The 25396-nt window shown below is 44.4% G+C and overlaps 3 protein-coding genes and 1 long non-coding RNA gene across 5 annotated transcripts; 3 read left to right on the forward strand and 1 right to left on the reverse strand.

The window, feature by feature from the left end:
• The first annotated feature begins 183 nt into the window (after positions 1-183).
• On the forward strand, positions 184-4581 carry LOC114141867 (ras-related and estrogen-regulated growth inhibitor-like protein). The gene is made up of 4 exons (XM_028012743.1): positions 184-1493; positions 1679-1732; positions 1845-1912; positions 2699-4581. The coding sequence occupies exons 1-4, from the start codon at positions 1418-1420 to the stop codon at positions 3107-3109; spliced, it is 609 nt and encodes a 202-aa protein (XP_027868544.1). The 5' UTR covers positions 184-1417; the 3' UTR covers positions 3110-4581.
• Positions 4232-24627, reverse strand: plin6 (perilipin 6). Of its 2 annotated transcripts, none has more exons than XM_028012740.1 (8): positions 24262-24627; positions 23423-23461; positions 22105-22303; positions 21939-22021; positions 21080-21266; positions 19978-20159; positions 8098-8364; positions 4232-6335 (listed from the first exon to the last, which is right to left on the reverse strand). In XM_028012740.1, the coding sequence occupies exons 2-8, from the start codon at positions 23444-23446 to the stop codon at positions 5931-5933; spliced, it is 1347 nt and encodes a 448-aa protein (XP_027868541.1). In that variant the 5' UTR covers positions 23447-23461; positions 24262-24627; the 3' UTR covers positions 4232-5930. The 2 variants fall into 2 exon arrangements, with proteins under 2 accessions (XP_027868541.1, XP_027868540.1); XM_028012739.1 differs by having other exon boundaries at positions 21080-21317; positions 24262-24626.
• Positions 11419-16314, forward strand: LOC114141861 (uncharacterized protein K02A2.6-like). The gene is made up of 2 exons (XM_028012734.1): positions 11419-15228; positions 15620-16314. The coding sequence occupies exons 1-2, from the start codon at positions 12613-12615 to the stop codon at positions 15968-15970; spliced, it is 2967 nt and encodes a 988-aa protein (XP_027868535.1). The 5' UTR covers positions 11419-12612; the 3' UTR covers positions 15971-16314.
• On the forward strand, positions 22221-23675 carry LOC114141871 (uncharacterized). The gene is made up of 2 exons (XR_003594918.1): positions 22221-22349; positions 23458-23675. It is a non-coding gene; the product is annotated as an uncharacterized LOC114141871 (long non-coding RNA).
• Positions 24628-25396: the final 769 nt, after the last annotated feature.

Consider the following 25396-nt stretch of genomic DNA (forward strand, 5'->3'; position numbering starts at 1 on the left):
CTTATTTCAGATATTAAAGCTTCTCCCTTCATATCGGAAAGGAGAAACTTGGATGAAGATTTCACTGATCAGTGGTAGGACAGCTTTCAGACTGTAACCATAGCAACATAGATGTACAGTAGTTCAGTTGAGATTGTAGGAACAGCAGCTTCTATTTCCTCCTGTATCTCTAAGCTACATACTTTATCATGCTAAGTGTGTTGCTTACGAACTAAATATTTTGTTGGGAAGCTTAATATTTGATTTCAAATAAAATGTACTAAATAGCTAACAAGTTTAATATTTAGCTTCAGTTTAAGTTAACAAGCTCAATGTAGTTGGTGAGATTTAACTTCAAACTAGTTAGCAAGCTAAATATTTAGCTAAAAAGCTGAATACTTAGCGAGCTGAAAGCTTAGCTTCAAATTAAATGTTTGGCAAGCTCAGTATTTAGTTAGCAAGTTAAATAATGAGCTTGAATGTGCCCACATTTTTTAATTATTCTGACATGCTAAAAAACCCAAATTATTGCTGCTTTTTTGACAATAACGTCACCAACAGCACCCCGTACACCAGAGGGGAGTCAAACATTTACTGGAGAGCCATAAAAACCATGGTGGGAAAACCGACTGCTATTAAGTCTGACTGTTGATTGTTTAGCTTGAGAACTGAGAACAGAAATAGTCGTGAGACTTGAGTTCAGCCATCAGGGGGCAGCAGAGAGCTGCTTCTGGTGGAGTGTATTCTCACTGCTTCATTAAACTGAATTTTCATACACAGAATCTGTTTACAGATGGCATCAAACAGTCAGGAGTTGGCTTTATACATTTGAAAGCTTGAATAACTGATCAGCTTCACTGTAAAACCATGAAATAAATTCAGCAAACTGCAGTTCTCAGGTTGGGTCGCCAGGGGGCAGCGCAGCTTCTGTGTTCCTGCTGCGAAACCAGGGCTGGAAAAATGTAATGTTTAGTAACAAACAGATGATTCAATTAAAAACAATCTATTAACTTCAAGCTGCTGATTTAACCCAGACAGAGAATTTTATTTATTTTTTGTCCTTTAATCTTCACTGCTAACTCTTATAACTCAAGCAAAGCTGAGTTGGAAACTGTTGTCTGATATCATGCAGTGCAGACACAACACAGCCACTGATTTCCACTGTGCAGCAGAAATATGTGAAAATGTCCCTGAAAAACAAATGTCCTCATTATGAGACGCACAGCAGGGGGCCTAAAACACCACCCAGTCTGGCTTCATCCCAGCTTCTAAGGGACCAAACATGCTCCAATCAGACGTGAGAGAAGCCCAGTCGACCAATCACAGAGCGGCTCCAGGCGGAGGCCACATCCCCGGCGCTGTATAAGAGGAGCCGACCTGCAGCCGGAGCTGCACAACTTTACGTTCCCATAAAAACCAGATCCAGATCCGATTCCTGATGGTGGTGGAGGTGAACCAGCAGAGGGTGGAGGCCAACATCCTGCTGCTGGGAGCTCACAACGTGGGCAAAACCGGTGAGAAAACTTTAATTTATGCTTCTGTTCCAGTTACTGGTGAAAGTTCAGGAACATCTTCCATTAAAATTAACATCTTACAACAGCTGAAGGGTTAAAATGTGATTTTACTGTTGGATTTGAAGCATAAAACCTAAAACTGAAGCGTTTTTTTTATCATTTTAATGTTGATCTATTTTTTTCAGCTCTAACCGTCAGATTTCTAACCAGACGATTCATCGGAGAGTACGGAGACATCGGTGAGACCTTCAGCTGATGTTCAGCACCAGTTCATATCTAGACTGTTTTTGGTCCATTTCTGGGATTATTTATGATCATCTAAACATTTATTAATCTGCTTCCTGATTTTAGAGTCGATTTACAGCCGAGTCGACCGAATCGATGGTCAGGAAATCTGTATCAACATCTGGGACTCTCAGGTACGGCCTTGCTTAAAACAACTTAAATGTCCAATAAGAAAAATACTTTGATGGAGATTTTATAGTGGATCTGTGGAGAGGCGGTGAGGAGTCAGTGTCTTACCTGCATTATATGAATTCAATCCGGAGCCATAATTATTGTGATTTGCACACATTTCCATAACAAATGTGCACAAATCTTTGACTATATTTTGCTGATGTCGAAAAACACAATTTTGTGATTGCAATGTTTCCTTTAAATAAGAAATAAAATTACAAATATGTGTGAATAAGCTTTCAAAACACAATAAGTTATTAAAAATCCTGGCATAATTCATAATTTGGCCATGGTACAAAGGCTCGTTATCTATCAACCAATCAGAGGAAACGTTGGTGTTTTATTCAGGTGTTGGAGCGACAAGCCCCGCCTACTAGGGAACGAAATTATAGTGGGCTATTTTACAGAATAGCTCTGGATTCAAAATGTTCGAATGACACAGGACTTTTTATGAACTGTGTGATGCTTTTTGAGACTTTGTCCAAAGAAACTACAAACCACTAAGAAGACGACTTCCTGTCATCTTCTTTGTTGTTTCCGCCAGTAGTAATGTCCAGATGTTTTGTCATGTTTTTATATGCCTGAAAACCCATCTCTTCCCCGTGCAACAAGTCTTTTGAAATTCCATTAAGCAAATGTATTTTCATATTTTCCATTTCCGCAGTTCTATGGTTAACAGAAATGCAGCTAGAGTCTAGAAATATTCAGGATGAGCGCTCTGTTTGAACAAAAGTCTGGTTTCTCTTCAGGCTGGCGGGAAAAGCTGCACCATTAGTGACAAGCAGCTGCAGTGGGCTGACGGGATGGTCCTGGTCTACGACATCTGCGACCGCGCCAGCTTCGAGGTCGTCCGCCAGCAGCTGCAGCTGATCCGCCACAGCAGGAAGATGTCGACGGCGCCTCTTGTCATCGTGGGAAACAAACGGGACCTGCAGCACCGCCGCAGCGTCTCCGGCGAGGAGGGACACCTGCTGGCTATGACGGAGCGCTGCAGCTTCTTCGAAGTGTCGGCGGCGGAGGCGTACCATGGCGTGCTGCTGGTGTTCCACCAGCTGGTCGACCTGGTCAGGGAGACGCGGGCGCTGAGGAAGAGCATGGCGGGCGTCCGAGGCATCGTCCGGAGCGTGTCGGCGGTGTTCGGGAAGAAACGGGCCGAATGAACTGGCCAGAGCGTTTTTACCGGTTTAGGTGAAACAAAGGCAAGACTTCCTGTCCGCATCCTTCTGAGGCGAGACGGGCTGGACAAGGTTGAGAGAATGATTCTTTGTCTGAAAGTCGAAGTTGGCCAAATAAGTTGTGTAGAAATAGGAAGTTGGAAATAGAAGCGCGGATGGAGAAAGAGACGGAGGTTGGTTGAAGTTCTTCAGAGGATGAAGGACCGGCCGCTCCAAGTTCAGCTGCAGAATAAAGATGATTTATTGGTGTTTTAAGGAAACTAATGAAAACAGACGGAGGACGGCCATGAGCTCTGCAGGCAGCAGGTGGCGCTAGTTTCCAGTTGTTAAAAAGGTGGAAATGTTCTGTAACCTACAAGAATGTTGACGGATGCTGACTGCGTTCCGCTGTAAATGTTTTCATGTTTATGTTGTACAAAATATGTTTAAACCATGAATAAAATCAGTTTCCCATCCAGAGCTGTGGATACGCTTTATTTCATCACAGCTACAAATATTTATTCACACAGAAACATCAGGTGTCTGTGACTGAAACTGACATAAATACAAATCTGAAATATTTAAGCATATAAAGTAGAAATTAATTTTAATTTATTCCACTAAGTTTCAACAAAAACAACCTGCTAATTTCTCCAACATGTTTTATTTCAGCTCATCTTTAATCTTCCTTCCACTCAGCAGAAACATCTCTTCTCCTCCCATCAGATTTCACTTTAAACTTTCAAGCTACATTTACAGCTCACAAAACGACTCATTTCTTCAACTCAATCCAAAATGTTTTAAACTTTAATATTTGATTTAATGGACATTTCATTTCTTAAAACTCTTTTACAAACACAGGAATTATTAATCATTAACATAAAAGGGTTAGAGCCAGCAGTGGGCACATGTCGCTAACCTGCCAATGATAACAGCGGAGCTAATTAGCATTAAAAATAGCGCTAAGCTAAAAATTAGCTTAGCGCTTTTGCCAACTTTGAAAACATTTAGCACACTTTGCTTTGCCAAAATAGATTTTTATTAGCGGTTCTACAAACTGTCAGTGGATGAAGCTTAACATCAGGTTTTGAGGTTTTGGTTATTGGCTTCAAAGAAATAAAACAGACATTGATGTTCATGCTTTTATTTTGAAGTCTGTTTACACAGCAGTTCTGTTTCACATCCTCCTGTTCTGTCTTTTTCCCCCAGTAACTTTATTATAAACAAGAAACATACAGGAATAAAATAAAATGAACGAGATCCAAACATAAATATTTAAAGGCACATAGTATGTAAGGCATTTATCATTTGAATTGAAGTTAGTGCTTTAGCATTAGATTTAGCTTGATACAGTGTTTCTGAAGTGCTTTACCGTTAGCAGACTAACTTTTCAGTTAGCGGTGCCCACCACCGGTTGGAGTTAATGTAAAGCATACTGAAATAAATACTGATAAATTCATATTAATATTCAGACACAATGAATCCCAGAGATCAGAGGATCGGCTTAAATTCTGCTTCTTTTGAAAAACAACCAAGATTGATGACTAAAGCTAATCTTTGGATCTAGTTTTGAGATTTAGGAGGCGTCCCACCAGGCTGTGTACTCGGCCCACTTCTAATACTCTGATCCCATGATCCAGATAAATATAGTAGAGTAAAACAGGATTACTACAGCGATTGAGAAACTACACAGTCCTGTTGGAAATCCAGGTTTTATGAGCTTCGGCATTCAGTCTTCTTGGGTTCAGAACTAATTTCAGTTATAGTGAATAACAATCTAAGCTCTTCTAGTTGAATTTTCCTGATATTTGCGTATTTTAGCTAGAGCCAGTTTGCAGAAATGTCACAAAATATCTCATATCTTAAAGAAAACAGTCCGGAGAAAGTTGCACAGAAATTCACAGTTTTACGTTTGACTCATCAACAAACTACGGAAGAGGATTAGGGCCAATAAAATACAAAACTAAATTTGACTTTTTACTCAGAATGTTGAGTTAAGGCAGCAACCAAATTCAATCAGAAGCAAGTAAAGCAGGAGGAGAATTTACTTCCTGTAGGAACATGTCAGATTTAAATAATTGTTTTATGTGACTGAATTCTGAGAAAAAGGTAAAAATTCTGAGTTGTGAGAAAGAAATTCCCTAAAATCACAATTCCAGATTAAAGTCAAAATTCTGACAAAAAATTCTTAGATTAAACTAAAGTAGGTGATGAAAAAAATCCCTAAAGTTCAGAAATGAGAAAATTCAGAAAGAGAAAAGGGCAAAAAATAAAAAAATCCCTTAGGGAAGATGAAATATGAAATGCATGACGGAAAAAACATTTCTGCTATAGAAAACATCTAAACATGAAATCTCCCACATTTTGGCCGAGTACCTGATGAAACCAACCACAAGTAAAAACACGGTGGTGGCAGCATCATGATCTGGGGTTACTCTTCTTCTACGTGGACAGTCAGTTTGAATCCAGGCCTTCAGGCGTCAGGCTAGAGAGATGAAGTCACAAGATTAAGAAAATGGCGTTGATAATATTTCTACATCATAAAGAACCTGGAGCTTCAACAGGACTGTGTTGGTTTCTACATCCACTGTGCAGAGAAAAGCTCTGTGATCGGATATTTCCGGGGTTTCTCTCGGAACGGGTTTGTTTGAAGCAGAATTGCAGCGTCAGTGACTGAGTGCTAATTTGGTGACGCCTCTGCGGTTCAGCGCGAAAGCGCAAACCAGCACCAGCCGAGGCAGAGACGTGTGGTCGTCAGGGGAGGCGGTGGGGCGCCGTGGCGCATCGGGAGGCGGACTCGGCGCCTCGAACCGCGGGCGGCGGGTGTTTAAGAGTCGTCTGTTTCCGTGACGATGGCGGCGCCGTCGCTGGAGTTCGGGCTCAGGTACTCCAAGGCCTTCTGGCTCTGGGCCACGAACTGTTTGAGCGGCGTGAGCAGCAGCTCGGTGGCGGACGGTCGTCGGAGGGCGTTGCCTTCGGAAGGGTGGGCCGCCCCGTCCATCTCCGGGGTGGAAGGCTCCTTGGTGCTCGAGCGCCGCCCGTTGGGCGGGTCGGGACTTTGGGGGCCACCAGCAGCCCGGGTGGCGCGCGAGTAGATGCTGCGACGGCGGCGAGGGCGGCCGTCCATTGCCTTGAGGAAGAGGCTGTTAGCTGAGCCACGGCGCGATGAGCTGTCTGAGAAATCCTCCTTATTCAGGAAATCCTCCACCTGCTGAGGCGACGGCTGCTCCAGCTGGGACACAGAACAGGAGTTAATGCTACACGACCTGAGGAAGCTTTGAGTCCAAACACAAGGCCTGCAGGGCGACTCAGGATTCCTGTAGGGGTGGGAAATCCTGGTCCTGGAGGTCCGGTGTCCTGCAACTCTTAGACGTCTCCCTGGTCCAACAGACTTGAATCCAACAGCTAAATCTCCTCCTAGTGCAGTCAGTTTCTCCAGAGTCCTGTTGATGACCTCATTATTTGATTCAGGTGTGTTGAAGTAGAGATACATCTAAAAGTTGCAGGAGACGTTTAGGCCCTCCAGGCCTGGAGTTGCCCACCCCTGACATCACCTGTTGTCTGGAAGGAGTCAGCCAGAGATGTAGAGTTATGAAATGTCGGCATAAGAGACATGAAAAAACATCTCTGCAGTTAGCCAGACGTAGGCAAACATAGCCTGATGAAACTCATGAAGTAGCTTCTATGTCCTCAATATCCTTGGATCTGGAAATGACCTCACTCCAAACCTAGTCCCAAATGAAAAGCCAAAGCCAGAGGCATTTGGTAGCTATTGCACTCAGTTACAAAGCTAACCACTGTTAGCATGACTAAAAACTAGCAACAGTCCATCATAGGACAACACAGAGACAATCAACAATCAAGATTTTGGACTGTGGGAGAAAGACAGAGAACCTGGAGAGAACCACAGGGTTTTAAAACTCTTTAGCTAGCTAGCTAAATATTTAGCTTCAAACGTGATCTGTTGCTTTTTGATGTCTGTTTGCCTACTTCAAGTTGTCAGTCAGGTCCTGTTTAAATGATTTCTTTGTTCTCCATGTCTGGTAATAAACAGAGCAGCTGGAATGTATTAAAACATCCAGTTAACCACGATTCAACACAGGAGAAAATGACTTTTTAACAAAGGCCAGGTTGGTCTGACCATCCAATGTTTTCCTCTTAATTAACGGCATGTTTCCAGGTGTGTGTCTGGTGTGGTCTAGGTGTGTTTCCAGGTGTGTGTCTGGCGTGTTTCCAGGTGTGTGTCTGGTGTGTTTCCAGTGTGTGTCTGGTGTGGTCTAGGTGTGTTTCCCGGTGTGTGTCTGGTGTGGTCTAGGTGTGTTTCCAGGTGTGTGTCTGGTGTGATCTAGGTGTGTTTCCAGGTGTGTGTCTGGTGTGGTCTAGGTGTGTTTCCAGGTGTGTGTCTGGTGTGGTCTAGGTGTGTTTCCAGGTGTGTGTCTGGTGTAATCTAGGTGTGTTTCCAGGTGTGTGTCTGGTGTGGTCTAGGTTTGTTTCCAGGTGTGTGTCCAGGTGTGATCTAGGTGTGTTTCCAGGTGTGTGTCTGGTGTGGTCTAGGTTTGTTTCCAGGTGTGTGTCCAGGTGTGATCTAGGTGTGTTTCCAGGTGTGTGTCTGGTGTGGTCTAGGTGTGTTTCCAGGTGTGTGTCTGGTGTGGTCTAGGTGTGTTTCCCGGTGTGTGTCTGGTGTGTTTCCCGGTGTGTGTCTGGTGTGGTCTAGGTGTGTTTCCCGGTGTGTGTCTGGTGTGATCTAGGTGTGTTTCCAGGTGTGTGTCTGGTGTGTTTCCAGGTGTGTGTCTGGTGGGTGTCTGGTGTGTTTCCAGGTGTGTGTCTGGTGTGGTCTAGGTGTGTTTCCTGGTGTGTGTCTGGTGTGTTTCCAGGTGTGTGTCTGGTGTGTTTCCCGGTGTGTGTCTGGTGTGGTCTAGGTGTGTTTCCTGGTGTGTGTCTGGTGTGTTTCCTGGTGTGTGTCTGGTGTGTTTCCAGGTGTGTGTCAGGCGTACCATGCTGTAGAGCGGCGTGATATTGATCACGAACTGCAGCAGGATCTTGGAGAGCTGCTGCAGGTCGTGGAGCAGCTGCTGGATCTGAACCGGCAGTTCTCGGACCCGTCGAACTGGGCTCAGCTCGGCCAACATGGCCGCTCGCTCCACCAGCTCCCTCAGTGTGGCCTCTTTCAGACTCTCTGCGCGGAACAACAGCGCCACCAGGAGGCTCTGGAAGAACTGCAGCAGCTCACCTGTTAACTCCAGGACCCGAGTCAGACCCGCCTGCAGGGACCAGATAAGTTAGATGATTCACTTTGCTTTCTGTTCTGATGGATGTCAAAATGCATTTTGGGAAATGTAGTTTAGTTAATTTCTTTTAACTTATTTGGTAGCAGTTAAAAACAAAGCTAGCTGAAGTGGTTGAACAGATTGAGGATTTATGAAAAGATGAGTTTAATAAAATATTAAAAATTATATTTGGATTAAAAATCTGATTTAATGAAGCGTTTATTATTTTATTGATCCTGAAACAAAGATAGTTGATCAGAGGAGATGATGGGATCCTATTACTAAAGTCACACAGTTAAAAATTAGCAACAATAATTTGGGTTATAAAAGAAAAACGGGCTTCATTTTCAAAGTCATATTTTTATAACATTATTCATTTATAAATGCCACAGTTTCAAACTAAATATTTAGCTAGCAAGCTAAAGACTTTGTTTTCAGTTCTGTGTGAGCTCACAGACGTTCTTCATATTTGTGTGCCAGAAAACACAAACTGGGCTCTGATTGGATCCATCAGACCTGTCAGCTTTCTGGATCAGCTGTAAACGCTTATTCTGATGATCCGTGCGGTTCTGATCCGAGGCCAGCTTCCCAGGAGGCGTGGGAGGAGAAGACCTGGACCGGAACCAAGTCCCAGCTGGCAGCAGATCCTGACACGTGAGGACAGCAGAGGACGAGGCTCCGCAGGAGAGACGGGGACAACAATGGCTTCCTTCTGTCACAAAGATCCAGGAACGGATCCAGAAACGCTCCTGACATGAAGCATGATGGGAAATATTAACTCCACCCTGCTCTGAGGGTCACAAAAAACCCCCAAGTTCTCTGATTAACACAGAGCCAGAGTGGAAAGGGAGGGGTCAAAGGTCATCTCCACTCCACCTGAAGTCCAACGTCCTTCAGAGAGGAAAACACCTCAGCAGATTCAGCCCAAGAATCTGAGAAAGAGCCTCAGATAGAAGGTCAAAGGTCATGAAGCTCATCCAGTATGGCTGCTTGGGTTCTCTAGAAACAAGATGGCCGCCAGTCTGAGGTTAGCGACGCGGCACCTGGATGACGGACGAGGCTGGGACAACGTCTCCCGGACAGAGGAGAGCAGAGTGGACACGATGGACAGAACCAGACAGCAGGAGGTTCTGCCGGGTCACACGGGTTTTTTTACCTGAAGGTTTTCTCTGTTGTTCGCCGGGTCGGTTCTGGGACATTCCCCGGGCCTTCCTCGGGTATTTGGGTCGCAGTGAGGCAGAGGACCGGGACCTCTGACTTGCTGACACACAATCAGAACGCCACGTGACGAAACAAAGAGCCGGAGCGCCATGTTGCCATGGCGATCGGTCCTCGTTAGCGGCGCGGCGTCCTGCTGTTCTTCCTCTACAGAAACGTGAGCAGAACAATGCTCTGCTAACCGGGTCGATCTGAAGCCAAACCAGAACCAGAGCTGTCTCACTGAATCGCTGATGAAGCCGTTTAGGACTGAAGGAGCCGTTTGATCCATCATGTTGTTTTTCTGATGTCCTGTTGATCTGCAGCTGATAACCGGATGATTATTTTTATTTTATAAGGAAATACAATGAGAGTCGTTTCTTTTCTAACTGCTGTGTCTGAGCAGCAAACTCTCTGGAAACTCTCGACCTTAAAAAAACCCGCAGGATCGACTCAGACCGGGTCTCCGGTCCGCTTGACGTTCACATACGCATTCAAACCGAACCAGAGTTCACTTCAGGCTGGAGTCACATGATTTCAATCTGTGTCTTTATCCCTGACTGACTCACTCTGGACAGTCGGCGCTGTTGTCATACCTGGGAGACTCACCTGGACTCGGGAACCAACATGCCAGCATTTCCATTTCAGCAGCTGCAGTTCATTTCACACTGACGGTCCAAACTCAGTGAAAAACCCATCCATCCATCATCCATCCATCATCCATCCATCATCCATCCATGCATCATCCATCCATCATCCATCCATCATCCATCCATCATCCATCCATGCATCATCCATCCATCATCCATCCATCATCCATCCATGCATCCATCCATCCATTATCCATCATCATCCATCCATCCATCATCCATCCATGCATCCATCCATCCATTATCCATCCATCATCCATCCATGATCCATCCATCATCCATCCATCATCCATCCATCCATCCATCCATCCATCCATCATCCATCCATGATCCATCCATCATCCATCCATCCATTATCCATCCATCATCCATCCATCCATCATCCATCCATCATCCATCCATCATCCATCCATGCATCATCCATCCATCATCCATCCATCATCCATCCATCATCCATCCATCATCCATCCATGCATCATCCATCCATCATCCATCCATCATCCATCCATGCATCCATCCATCCATTATCCATCCATCATCCATCCATCCATCCATCCATCATCCATCCATGCATCCATCCATCCATTATCCATCCATCATCCATCCATGATCCATCCATCATCCATCCATCATCCATCCATCCATCCATCCATCCATCCATCCATCCATCATCCATCCATCATCCATCCATGATCCATCCATCATCCATCCATCCATTATCCATCCATCATCCATCCATCCATCATCCATCCATCCATCCATCATCCATCCATCCATCATTAATTCATCATCCATCATCCATCCATCCATCATCCATCTATCCATCCATCATCCATCATCCATCCATCCATCCATCATCCATCCATCTATCCATCCATCCATCCATCCATCATCCATCCATCATCCATCCATCCATCATCCATCCATCCATCATCCATCCATCCATCCATCATCCATCATCCATCCATCATTAATCCATCATCCATCCATCATCCATCCAACCATCATCCATCCATCATCCATCCATCCATCATCCATCCATCCATCCATCATCCATCCATCATCCATCCATCCATCATCCATCCATCCATCATCCATCCATCCATCCATCCATCATCCATTCATCCATCCATCATCCATCCATCCATCTATCCATCATCCATCCATCATCCATTCATCCATCATCCATCCATCATCTGTGGTGTTAATGTTATGCATAGTTAAGACTACAAATGGCCACCTGTGGTGACGTCATGGAGCGATAGGCTTAAGTAGTCCAGGTGAGGCTGATTGTGGTAATGAAGTCTGGCTGGATGTTTGGTGATCCGGGAATAAACTGATAACGATGATACAGTTCGACTCAGCGCATTTTTCTTAAAAACACGACATGGTGTCAGGAGTGCTGTAGTGTAAATCATCGGAGGCTGCAATTCTACCGGAGAGATGGCTGATGACAACGTACAGGGAGTCGCTTCTGCTGGTCCATGTGCAACGTTCAGCATTCAGCCGCCGGAATCTTTCGACTTCACAAAGCCGCAGGAGTGGGCCAAGTGGATACGGTGATTCGAACGGTTTCGTTTGGCAAGTAACTTGAATTCTAGTTCTCAGGAGAATCAAGTTAACACGCTCATTTATTGCATGGGAGACGAGGCAGATGATGTTCTGCGGGGATTAGCATTACCACCTGACCAAAGAAACACGTATCAAGGAGTTCGTGATGGATTTCAAGCTTTCTTCGTTGTTAAGAAAAATGTCATTTATGAGCGAGCCAGGTTTAACATGCGCAAACAAGAGGAGCATGAAACCGTAGATGCCTTTGTTACTTCACTGTATGCGCTAGCAGAACATTGTAGTTATGGAGCGCTACATGATGAACTGATTCGTGACAGACTGGTGGTGGGATTGCAGGATAAAAGATTATCTGAGCGTATGCAGCTCGACCCAGATTTGACACTGGAAAAGGCCATTAATTCGGCGAGACAAAGTGAAGAGGTGAAACGGCAGCAATCCTGTCTGCGTAGTGGCATCAGATCGGAGACAGAAAATGGAAAATCTGTCGACAGGGTGTACAAAAGCAGTGTTAAGCATGCCAAGGCTAAATACCAACCTAAGTTGCACACTACTACAAATAATAAAAGGGAGATTTCTCAATGTTATAAGTGTGGCTGCTCTCCATCCCATCCCAAACGTGATTGTCCGGCAAATGGGGAGAACTGTCATTTATGTGGGAAAAAGGGACATTATAAGAGGGTGTGTAGGACGCTCAAGACTGTACATGCTGTCGAAAAAGATGACTCTTTGTTTTTAGGCAGTATTACCAAGGGAGATGAGCCTTGGAGGGTGGATGTTGAAATAAATAAAAGAAACATCTCATTCAAGATTGACACTGGTGCTGATGTTACGGTCCTGCCATACGCCATGTACAGAGACATCTATAGAGACAAGAGTCCCCCCCCCCCTGAAAAAAGCTACCAGGCAGCTGCTAGGACCAGGGAGAAATGCACTGGATATTGTGGGGGTTGCTGAGATGTTAATGAAAAAGGGAGAAAAGGAGATACAAGAAAGTGTGTATATTATGAGACACCTGCAAACTGCACTTTTGGGTAGACCAGCCATTCAGAAGCTGGAGCTTGTAGCTAGATTAAATGAGATAACTGCTGTAACATTAAAAACTAGCTATCCAAAGCTATGCAGTGGTTTGGGAGAAGTGAAACAGCCTTATGCCATCAAACTGAAACCAGGAGCTCAACCATTTTCATTAAAGACGCCCAGAAGGATTCCACTTCCTTTGATGGACAAAGTCAAGCAAGAACTGTCCCGTATGGAAAGTTTGGGGGTGATTAGCAGAGTTGAGGAGCCAACTGATTGGTGCTCAGGAATGGTGGTTGTTCCTAAAAAGACAGGGGCTGTACGCATATGTGTTGATCTCACCAAGCTGAATGAGTCTGTGTGCAGAGAGAAGTATATTCTTCCCTCTGTAGATGAAACACTCGGTAAGTTAGCAGGAGCTAACATTTTCAGTAAATTAGATGCTAATATGGGGTTCTGGCAGATCCCTTTAACTGAAGATACTGCAAAATATACAACTTTTATTACACCTTTTGGTCGTTATTATTTTAAACGGCTACCCTTCGGTATAGCTTCTGCCCCTGAGCATTTCCAGAACAGAATGGTAACAGAGGTTACGGAGGGATTAGAGGGTGTAGTTTGCCACATGGATGATGTGTTGGTGTGGGGGAGAACACAGGAGGAGCATGATGCTCGTCTGTATACCATTCTTGGAAAGATTCAAGAAGCCGGTATTACACTGAACATTGATAAATGTGATCTTTCAAAGCAGAGTGTAACATTTTTGGGCCATATTATTTCTGTTAATGGAGTTAGTCCTGATCCAAATAAAACAGAAGCTGTGAGAAAGATGAAAGAACCAAGAAATGTGAGTGAACTAAGAAGTTTCCTTGGAATGGTTAACCAGCTGGGGAGGTTTATTCCAAAGTTGGCAGAGCGAGACAAGCCTTTGAGGGATCTCTTGTCAAAGAAAAACTGTTGGATATGGGGAGTTGATCAAGCTAGAGCATTTCAAGAACTGAAAGATTTGCTTTCATCCCCGCCAGTGTTAGCCATGTACGATACTAACCGAGAATGTAAGGTTTCAGCAGATGCGTCAGCTTATGGTCTGGGGAGTGTGCTGCTCCAAAAGTGGGGTCAGGAGTGGAGACCTGTTGCATACGTGTCACGATCTCTCACACAGACTGAGCAGAGATATGCACAAGTGGAAAAAGAAGCTTTAAGTCTTACTTGGGCTTGTGAAAGATTCAGTAATTATCTCGTTGGCAAACATTTCCAAATGGAGACAGATCATAAACCACTTCTGAGTCTTTTGGGTTCCCAGATGTTAGATGATCTTCCACCACGTATTCAGCGTTTTAGAATCCGTCTCATGAGATATTCTTATTCCATCTCATATGTGCCAGGGAAACATCTGTGGACAGCTGATACGCTGTCACGTGCTCCTATGATAGAAAATTTATCAACAACTGAAGCAAAGTTGGTTGACGATTCAAATATTTATGTGGATAATGTGATCCAAAACCTGCCTGCAAGCACTGGCTACCTTGAGGAGCTGAGACAGGAGCTGACGAGGGATAGTATATGTGCCCGTGTGATGCAGTTGTGTGAGGAAGGATGGCCTACACACTACAACAGTGAACCAGCACTCAGACTGTATTGGGCTGAAAAGGCATTTCTTACGGTGAATGATGGTCTTTTGTTAAGAGGAGAAAGACTTGTTATTCCTTCAACTATGAGAAATGATGTGCTCATGAAATTACATGAGGGACATCAGGGAGTGGTGAAATGCAGAGAACGTGCACAGCAGTCAGTGTGGTGGCCTGGACTGGGTCAGCAGCTAAAAGAACTGGTTCTAAAATGCCACACCTGCAACAGAGAGAAAGAGAATCCCACAGAGCCATTGATGCCATCACAGTATCCGGACAGACCATGGCAAAAACTTGGGGCCGATCTGTTTACTTTGCAAGGGAAAAATTATATTCTGGTTGTGGATTATGCATCAAGATTTGTGGAAATTGCTCAACTGAGTCCCACAAGATCAGCAGATGTGATTCCTCACCTGAAATCTGTGTTTGCACGTCACGGCATTCCAGAAGTAATGATCACAGATAATGGTCCTCAGTTTTCCTGTGCTGCTTTTGCTACATTTGCTAAGTTATATGGGTTTAGCCATATTACAAGTAGCCCAAGATATCCACAAAGTAACGGGGAAGCTGAACGTGCAGTTAAAACCATAAAGAACTTGTTGAAGAAAGCAGCTGATCCATATCTAGCCTTACTCGCCTACCGAGCAACCCCACTTTGGAGTGGGTACAGTCCGGCGGAGCTCCTTATGGGAAGAAGGCTTCGCACGACTGTGCCAACACTTCCATCTTTGTTGAGGCCAGTTCTTCCAGACAGTAAGTTCATTGCTCAAAAAGAAAAGGAGAGAAGGATAAAGGATGCGGCTGCACAGTGGCACAGTTGGTAGCACTGTTGCCTTGCAGCAAGAAGGTCCTGGGTTCGATTCCCGGCCGGGGTCTTTCTGCATGGAGTTTGCATGTTCTCCCTGTGCATGCGTGGGTTCTCTCCGGGTACTCCGGCTTCCTCCCACGGTCCAAAAACATGACTGTTAGGTTAATTGGTCTATCTAAATTCTCCCTAGGGGTGTGTGTTGTGTGTGAATGGTTGTTTGTCCTGTATGTCTCTGTGTTGCCCTGCGACAGACTGGCGACCTGTCCAGGGTGAACCCCGCCTCTCGCCTGGAACGTAGCTGGAGATAGGCACCAGCAACCCTCCTGACCCCATTAGGGACAAGGGTGAACAGACAATGGATGGATGGATGGATAAAGGATGCAGAGAGATATGATTCACGCCACAGAGCAAGAGTTCTTAGTAAACTTACTCCAGGACAAGGCGTGTGGATTAAAGATCAAGGCACAAGCGGAGCAGTGGTTACCAGTCATTCTACTCCACGGTCATACATTGTGGAAGGACCCCATGGATTGATTAGGCGAAATCGTCGTCATTTGGTTACCATGGAGCCTTCGACAGAGCCAGAAGTACCGGAAGGTGATGTTGGTGCAGAACAAGTTCCACCGAGTTCTGAGGAATCTTCACAGCAGAGCTTTCCTGAACTTTCACCTACTCCTAGAACCAGGTTTGGGAGACGGGTTGTGAAACCAGATAGACTGAATTTGTAGCTAAGGAAAATAAAATGATTGATGTAAATGTTATGCTAAAAATTTAAATATATATTTCTATTTCTATTTATTGTAGCTTTTTCTTCTAGCTCTAGGTAGAAACAGACCTTCCAGCTATAGAGGCAGAATAATCCTCTAAGGTCTGTTGAATCAATGGTAGTCTACCCATTGATTCTAGAGAGGGGAGATGTGGTGTTAATGTTATGCATAGTTAAGACTACAAATGGCCACCTGTGGTGACGTCATGGAGCGACAGGCTTAAGTAGTCCAGGTGAGGCTGATTGTGGTAATGAAGTCTGGCTGGATGTTTGGTGATCCGGGAATAAACTGATAACGATGATACAGTTCGACTCAGCGCATTTTTCTTAAAAACACGACATCATCCATCCATCATCCATTCATCCATCATCCATCCATCATCCATCCATCATCCATCCATCCATCATCCAACCATCATCCATCCATCCATCATCCAACCATCATCCATCCATCCATCATCCAACCATCATCCATCCATCATCCATCCAACCATCATCCAACCATCATCCATCCATCATCCATCCATCCATCATCCATCCATCATCCATCCATCCATCATCCAACCATCATCCATCCATCCATCATCCAACCATCATCCATCCATCATCCATCCATCCATCCATCCATCATCCATCCATCATCCATCCATCCATCATCCATGCATCATCCATCCATCATCCATCCATCATCCATCCATCATCCATCCATCCATCCATCATCCATCCATCCATCATCCATCCATCATCCATCCATCATCCATCCATCATCCATCCATCATCCATTCATCCATCCATCCATCCATCATCCATCCATCATTCATCCATCATCCATCCATCATCCATCCAACCATCATCCATCCATCCATCATCCATCCATCATCCATCCATCATCCATCCATCCATCATCCATCCATCATCCATCCATCCATCATCCATCCATCACTGAGAGCAACTTCCTTCTTTACCAAATGGAAACTAAAATGGAGGCGTCAGATTTCAGTGGTTGGAGGGTTAGGGTTAGACTAACTAGTTAGTTAAACTAACCCTTTAGTCTTTGGCTAAAGACCAGGAGCCATTTCTCCTGCTAGCACTAGGCTAGCATGTTAGCTTTGGTTGTATTTACCCAGAATGCCCTGCGCTGTAGTCCACTTCCTACTTTTGGAGCGGTCTCCAGTCCACTTGACGTTCACATATGCATTCAAACCGAACCAGAGTTCACTTCAACCGAACCCAGACCGAGTTCAATTAGCATTCACACCTCACCAACCGAACTGGACTTTGACTAGACAGACGGACTGGAGTTGGATTAAACCGGACTGAACAGCGCTGGTGTGAATGAACCCAAAGTCTCCTGTGTCTGAATCCTTCCTGTTGGGCCTGAATGAATTTTCTCTCATTCATCAGTAGAAAAACATTTGGCGAGAAACGGGACGCCTCAGGGATGAGTCCTCAGTCCACTGCTGCTTATGCTGTTCGCTTTGAAGAAAAGCCTGATTATTAAATTAGCTGATGGTGCCATAGAGCTGGGTCGGTACTGTACGTGCTGCTTTCCTCAAAGTACCTTCAAAATGCTCTCTGGACCCAAAACATGATGCCGTAAAAACACTTCTAAAAGTTTTCTTTCAAAGATGTTACTCAAGTGAATGTAAGTAGATGGATGGAATAAAGCAGAAACAGAAGAAGGTTCCAGTTCTGGCTGATTTGGACCTTATGGAGAATCCTTCTGGGACAGAACCAGAACATGTTGGGTTTTAGCTCCAGCATGGGAACAGATCCAGACTCAACATCTGTCTGCTGACCCTGGAGCAGCGTGTGCCGTCCCAGCGGGCCGCGCCGCCAGCTTCCTGCCGCCGTTATCGCAGAGATCGACTCGGACGCTGCGAGCGGCACGTAGGCAGAGCTGGGCAGCATCAGGCCCGGTTATCTGACCGGCTGCTCTTCCTGCTGGCGCCGGCTGAACGCGGCACTACGTGGAAAAATGAGCAGAACCAGCTGATAGAGATCTGAGCTCAAAAATAAAACCCATCAGGATACAACACGTTTTATCACTTTAAATCCAGGCGCTTAAACATTTCTACACAACCTTTCGGGGAAGGATGCAATATTTTTAGGGTTTTTTTCCCTTTAAATAAAATATTTTTGAGAGAAAGCAACTAAAATGTTTGTAAAAGTATATTGTCTTCATGTTTCTGAATTATTTGGACAAATGATTTTTGGAGCAAAACTGTTTCTGAAAATAATTAGCTGGTTTACATTTTCTTCAGGAAACTCAGCTTAATTATTTGGAAGGTTTTGATTCTGAAAAAGCCCAAAGTATTTCATTTTTTCCTGCAGCTCCAGTTGGAGCGATCAGAACGATCCGTCCAGAATGGAGCCAAACCTGCACTTCCTCCAGATTCAGGAAATACAAACGTTTCTGCTAATTTCCAGGGACAAACTTTGTTTTACATCAGGTTGATGGTTCCAATCCCAACATTAATCTCATCTGCTTTATTCCCAGTTCCAGTCTGAGCTTTTAGTGAGACCAAACATGAAAAATCTCTGAGACATTAAATTAAAATCAGTTTAATTTAGAAATTACAGCCGTTTGATGATTTTTCATAGCAGCCCCAGGATTTGATTTTTCTTAAAGTCGTTTGTCGTGAAATGAGTCGGACTGGTTCTGATCAGATCTGGTTTCTCCTCTGCAGACAGTTGTGGGTTTGGTTCCGGATGTTTTTAATTATTTTCTGGCCTCCAACAAAGAAAGCATTAACACCCAGAATGTATTTTCCTGCAGGAAACGTTCTGGTTCTGGTTTTGGTTCTGACTGTTTAGATGTGTTTGTTCTGCCTCGCAGCCCATCGGTCGGTCCGACGTCCTCAGGGAGCGACCGGGTCACGTCTCCCCGTCTGCAGGATGATGGTGCGTGCGTGTGTGTGTGTGTGTAGGGGTGGGTGTCTGTGTGTGTGTGTGTGTGTGTAGGGGTGGGTGTCTGTGTGTGTGTGTGTGTGTGTGTGTGTGTGTGTGTGTATGTGGGTGTGTGTGTGTGTGTGTGTGTGTGTGTGTGTGTATGTGTGTGTGTGTGTGTGTGTATGTGTGTGTGTGTGTGTGTGTATGTATGTGTGTGTGTGTGTGTGTGTGTGTGTGTGTGTGTGTGTGTGTGTGTGTGTGTGTGTGTGCGTCCTGAACTTCAGATCTTTATCTCTGGAGGACAGAAAGGCTGCAGAGAAGCTCGTCTATAGAAATATCAGCTGGGAACAAAAACCAGATTCTTCTGAGACGATAAAATCAGAATAAAATATTTCCAGTTTAACATTTTCATTCATTTTCTGATCGTTTTTACTGCTAATTAAAAAGGCTAAAGAATGGGGAAAAATTTACATTATTATTATTATTACAATATTATTATGTAATAATAATAATAACTCCTTATTACATAATACCGTAAGCAATAATTGTAATTATTATAGCTATTATCATTATTATTTTATTATAAATATTTATCATAGCCATAAAAATACTACGATCAATATTAATATTTTATAAATTTTACAACAATAAAATAATTCATCAAAAATGAAACATTACTCATAAGACTAATAACAATAATAAAAAATTATTACATTAATATCACTGTAAATATGTTGAATTTTGTTATTGTTAGTTAAAAAGTATTTTTATCAGATTATTTTATTTTCCAGCAGATTCCTGATTTCTGAACAGAACGTGGCTGAAGTTTCCGACTGGGAATGAACGCATCACCACAGATGAGCTTTTACTGAAGCAGTTTTAACTGAAACCGACCAGAACCAGAACCACTGGACTGAACCTGGACCTGGAATCACTAATGAAGCAACAGCGCCATCTAGTGGCAAGAAAAAGTTTGAATTCACTTTGATGTTGAATTTGATGTAAATATTTGTGTTATTTTGTTCTGAAATGAATGTTTCAGTTTTAAATGATGATCCTGTGGAAGTCCTGCCTCACCCGCTCGGCGGCGCCCCCCAGTGTCCGGGCGGCTCCCTGCAGCTGCTCCCTGGCCTTCAGCAGGCGGTGATAGAGCTGCAGGCTGAGGATCAGCAGCAGGCTGCGGGCTCTGGTCCAGAGGCCCGGCTCGTCTCCGTCATCCTCATCCTCGTACTGCTGGACCTTCATCTCCCACTCCCGGCCTGGAGGACGAGAAAACGCCAGAATCTCTCTACGGGTCCAACCGGGTCCACCTGGAACCGGAGCAGCACCACACCCAACGCACTCTTCTTCTCCATCTCTGTAGCTGAGCTTTCTGTTTACCAGCTTCCTTGTTCAAATTTAAATTATGTCCAGAAAAGGCGGCGGCCATCTTTACTGCCGTAATCAGAGCGCTGCGGCGGCCATCTTTACTGCCATAATCAGAGCGCTGCGGCGGCCATCTTTACTGCAGTAATCAGAGCGCTGCGGCGGCCATCTTTACTGCAGTAATCAGAGCGCTGCGGCGGCCATCTTTACTGCCGTTAACAGAGCGCTGTGGCAGCCATCTTTACTGCAGTAATCAGATTATATTTCTGCTTTTCCTTCTAACATAACCTTTAACCTCCCAGAAAAAAAACACCTAAAGCAGAATCCTTTAATCTCCATGGCAACCATTCAGCTGTAAAAAAAAAAAACCCGTTTGGGTGGATCTAGCCCCGCCTTCAAGTTGTAGCTCCTCCCCCCACTTCGCTCCTTCAGACTAGCCAGCAGCAATTAGCAAACAGCTGCTGAGCTCGTTATAGGAGCTGCTGCTCAGAGCAACGCTGGTAAAATGTTAAAGGGTTAATAGAGAAGCCATGTTGGGACGACTTCCTGGAGGTGGAGCTTCAGAAGCAGCAGGAGTTTTTAAAGAGACAGAGGCCCAATTTCAAGGTGTTAAATCAACAGGGGGCGGTAGAAACTGTTTTTCACACAACAGAACTTGAATCAGGATTCAATAAAACCATAAGTGGTTTAGTTGTTGGTATTTGATGGCGTCTGATTGGCTTCTCAGCTGCACAGTTAATAAATCAGTTGTTTAAATTCTGGTTTTATTAAAAGGTTCCTACAGCAGGAACGGGAGGATTTGGCTGGTACTCACGCAGGGTAGGAGGGAGGGGTAAGTAGTAGGCGGCGGAGTCCTCCAGGAGACTCAGGACATTGTCCAGTCCCGCCGCCGCTGCCTGGCCCACCTGCGTTTCCTGCAGCTGCTGCCCAGCCGTCCGGACCGAGTCAGCGGCTCGCTCCAGCTGGTCCAGAGCTCCATCCAGGCCGTCCACCACCCATACCTGGACATCATCCAGAGTCAAAAAGAAGGCGTCCTTCAAGTGAGTCATCACCTGAGGACGGAGACAGCAATTTTAAGTCCGGGTCAGCTGCTGATCCGCTGCTAAGAGTGGAGCTATTTCTCTGGTTTGTGCTTTAACACTTTTGCTAACTTTGAAAACATTTAGTTCTCAAAGGTCATTCCAAAGAATCACTTCCTGAAAGCCAACATGTGTAATAAGACAGTTGGCCCTGTGGAGGTGATATAACGCATGTTGTATCATTGACATCCAACAGGTATCAACATGGTAAAATGAGCATTTTAGCATTAGCTTCCACTAATCACTTTGTTAATGTAGCATTAATGTTTGCTAATTACTCTGTTTAGCTCCCACATATTACTGTCTTAATACATCACTTTAGCATTAGCTTCTGCTATCTACTAAGTTGGTGCATAGCTACAGCATTAATGGAACTGTTTGCTGTTAGCCCTTTAGGTTTAGCACAGCTAACTTATTAGCTTGCTGTCTTCTTGCTCATATCGTATTTAGCTCTGATCTCTGGAGCATCTCTGGAGCATTGACTGCCTGATCTTTCTGATTGACGTCTGTTAAATCTGAAGAAGTTAAAGCAACAAAATAGTTCTACGAAGACTCGCTCTGTTCCGGATCTCCAGCAGGTTCTGGAGAACTCACCTCCTCTGTGGACTGGTTCAGGATGGGAAACGTCCTCTCCAGACTGTCCAGACCAGTCAGAGCCAACCTGTTGGCGAGGTCGACTGGAGAAAACACGATTACAGTCAGAGAAACCAGTTCATGGGCTTCATGTGTCCAAACACAGAACCAACAGAACCGGGCTCACTTTGGGGCTCCAGACTCTGGAGGAGGGGCGTGGCCCGTCTCAGGGCTTCCTCAGACACACCGCGAACTCCGACCTCTGCCACGCCCCCCACCAGGCCCAGCAGGGGGTAGCGCTCTTTGACCCCGGAGAGGAGGGAAGACACGGACCGGAACACGGAGCGGACCAGAGGCAGATGGGAGGCTCTGAGCAGGGCGTTGGTCTGAAACGGGTCACAGAACGGGTCACAGCAAGAACCAGAACCAGAGGTACAGAACCAGGACCAGAACTGGAACCACAGGTTCTACCATCCATCCATCCATCCATCCACATCCATCCATCCATCCATCCATCCATTCATCATCCATCCATCCATCCACCCATCCATCCACATCCATCCATCATCCATCCATCCACATCCATCCATCCATCCATCCATCATCCATCCACATCCATCCATCCACATCCATCCATCCATCCATCATCCATCCACATCCATCCATCCATCCACATCCATCCATCCATCCATCATCCATCCACATCCATCCATCCACATCCATCCATCATCCATCCATCCACATCCATCCATCCATCCATCATCCATCCTCATCCATCCATCCATCCATCCATCCATCCATCCATCCATCCATCCACATCCATCCACATCCATCCATCCATCCATCATCCATCCATCCACATCCATCCATCCATCCATCCATCATCCATCCACATCCATCCATCCATCATCCATCCATCCATCATCCAACCATCATCCATCCATCATCCATCCATCATCCATCCATCTATCCATCCATCATCCATCCATCATCCATCCATCCATCATCATGCATCATCCATCCATCATCCATCCATCATCCATCATCCATCATCATCATCCATCATCATCCATCCATCCATCATCCCATCCATCATTTCATCCATCAATCCCCATCCATCCTCCATCCATCATCCATCCAATCCATCCATCCACATCCTATCCATCATCCATCCATCCACATCCCATCCATCCATCCATCATCCATCCACATCCATCCATCATCCATCCAATCCACCTCATCCTCCATCATCCATCCATCCATCCATCCATCCATCCATCCATCCATCCATCCTATCCACATCCATCCATCCATCATCCATCCATCCACATCCATCCATCCATCCATCCATCCATCCACATCCATCCATCCATACACATCCATCCATTCATCCATCCATCCATCCATCCATCATCCATCCACATCCATCCATCCATCCATCCATCCACATCCATACCCATCCATCCATCCATCCATCCATCCATCCATCATCCACCTGAACTAACCTTGTGATCTGGACTATCTGCCATTTCTTCCTCAGCCCTCTGAAGAGAAACAAAATGGACGTCACAGAACTTCATCTCACCGGAACCACCCAGGACGGCCAGAACTACCAGAACCAATGAGATTACTTCAGAGGCCTTCATGACTCCAGAACCAGAACCGGATTAAATCACCTCATAAAGATTCATCAACATTTCCTGACCAAAGTTTGTAACTGTGTTATTGTGAACCTGGAAAAACCAAAATTGACTCAAATTTCAATGTTTATGTTTTTTAATCCGACCAAAAGAAAAACTGATCAAATTATATTGGAATAAGCAGAAATGTGATTTAATCTGTTCAATTAGTGAACAAAGATTCCTGAAAATCCTCCAAAGATGAAGAATCTAAACTTTATTACAACGTTGATGTTAAAATGACTGAGGCCACACCCAAAAGATACACAGAACAGAATCAGACCCAGATGTTGTTTTAAAATCTGGATTCAATGATTTCTGATCAAACCAAACGTCTGGTTCTGAGCCTGAGGAGCCGTTAGTTTTTTTTACCAGACTCTGATCCTTCACGCCTCTGAGCCGTTTCAAACTTCACACTCAGCTTATTCAAGTTTTAAACTAACTTTCTTCTTTCCCTGAATATTCAGAATGCTTCCTGATTTTAAATCTCTCTGAGGTAAGATGAAGAATTCAGCTTTGTATTCTACGATTTCAATTTCAATTTGCAGAATCTGAGCCGGTTTGGGACACCGGGTAATAAGCCAAACATCGGTTCCTGTTTCCAAAATGAATTCATAAAGCTGCAGAAGCACAAACCGAATCCTCTCTGGTGTGAAATACTTCACCTGAAACTTCCTGCAGCTCTTCAGGTGAATCTGCTCGACGCTTCAGCTTTAAAAAAACGAGGACAGAAGCCGAGAAAAGCTGCTTCAACCAGTTGAGCCCAGTGGGAATAACGACGACAAGGATGATGGAAGAAGATAAAAAAAATCCATCTGGGTTTAGGGGGAAGATACCAGCGTCCTGATTGGCTGGGGCGCCGTGTGATGTCAGCTTCCTGTTTCTCTGACAAATCAATTAACCTCGAATGAAAGGAAACATTTAGGAGGAAAGAGCTGGAAACTCCAGGGAGCCGTTCGTAAAGTTACACAGTGTTAGCAATAATTTGGATTATTTAGCCTGTAGTGACAGAGAAAATGGAGGTTCATTTTTCAGTCATATTTTCAACATTTTCTGCATTAATTTATAAAAGTATATAAAGTAATAGTTTTAAAATAAATATTTTGTAAGCAAGCTAAATATTTAGTTTCATAAAAATATTTAACTCTTAATTTTATGTTAAATATTTAGTCAGTAAACTAAATGTTTATTTTTTTAAAGCAAATCTTTAGTTTCAAACTAGAAATGTAAATGTTTAGATAGAAGCAAAAATATTTAGCTTAGAACTAAATATTGACTTTGAAAAATAAATATTTAGCTTGCTGACTAAATGCTCATATCCAAACTAAATATTTAGCTTAAAGTCAAATATTTAGCTAAATAACTATCTTAGAGCTAAATATTATCTCAATGCTAAATAATTAGCTTGCTAACTAAACGTTTTGTTTGTTAATGGGACTCAGTACTGAACCCTGAGGGACTCCATGGTTTGGACATTATAAATCAACATGGAAAAGTTGGGTTGCTCCTCTCACCCTGCCGTTTCTGTGGCCGACTGTTAAAATCTGAAACTAGAGCCAGTAAACCAAACGCTCCGTCCTGACCAGAGTCTGCAGTTCGTCACCACACCTTTAACAAGTCGGTCTCTGAAACCGAACCAGGAGATCGTCACTTTCCTGGAAACCAGTCAGCTGCTCGGCCACCAGCGTCTCCACAAGCTTAGCAGGAAAAGCCAGTTTTGATTTTGGCCAATTATTGACACTGGGGTCAAAATTAGGCTTTTTGCTTCAAACAGAACATAAACTGTCAGGTTTAAACTGC

The sequence above is a fragment of the Xiphophorus couchianus genome, chromosome 3 (genome assembly GCF_001444195.1).
Source record: "Xiphophorus couchianus chromosome 3, X_couchianus-1.0, whole genome shotgun sequence".
In the NCBI taxonomy this organism is placed as follows: Eukaryota; Metazoa; Chordata; class Actinopteri; order Cyprinodontiformes; family Poeciliidae; genus Xiphophorus; species Xiphophorus couchianus.

What these genes read in the sequence shown, in the direction of transcription:
- LOC114141867 (XM_028012743.1), top strand. Translation starts at nt 1,418, where the DNA reads ATGGTGGTGGAGGTGAACCAGCAGAGGGTGGAGGCCAACATCCTGCTG. An exon ending in TCACAACGTGGGCAAAACCG is followed by an intron (nt 1,494 to 1,678) that starts GTGAGAAAACTT and finishes TATTTTTTTCAG; the next exon opens with CTCTAACCGTCAGATTTCTA. An exon ending in TCAACATCTGGGACTCTCAG is followed by an intron (nt 1,913 to 2,698) that starts GTACGGCCTTGC and finishes GTTTCTCTTCAG; the next exon opens with GCTGGCGGGAAAAGCTGCAC.
- LOC114141861 (XM_028012734.1), top strand. Translation starts at nt 12,613, where the DNA reads ATGTTACGGTCCTGCCATACGCCATGTACAGAGACATCTATAGAGACA. An exon ending in AAAAGGAGAGAAGGATAAAG is followed by an intron (nt 15,229 to 15,619) that starts GATGCGGCTGCA and finishes GGATGGATAAAG; the next exon opens with GATGCAGAGAGATATGATTC.
- plin6 (XM_028012739.1), bottom strand. Translation starts at nt 23,446, where the DNA reads ATGGCAGATAGTCCAGATCACAAG. An exon ending in CCAGAGTCTGGAGCCCCAAA is followed by an intron (nt 22,022 to 22,104) that starts GTGAGCCCGGTT and finishes TGTTTTCTCCAG; the next exon opens with TCGACCTCGCCAACAGGTTG. An exon ending in ACCCCTCCCTCCTACCCTGC is followed by an intron (nt 20,160 to 21,079) that starts GTGAGTACCAGC and finishes CTCGTCCTCCAG; the next exon opens with GCCGGGAGTGGGAGATGAAG.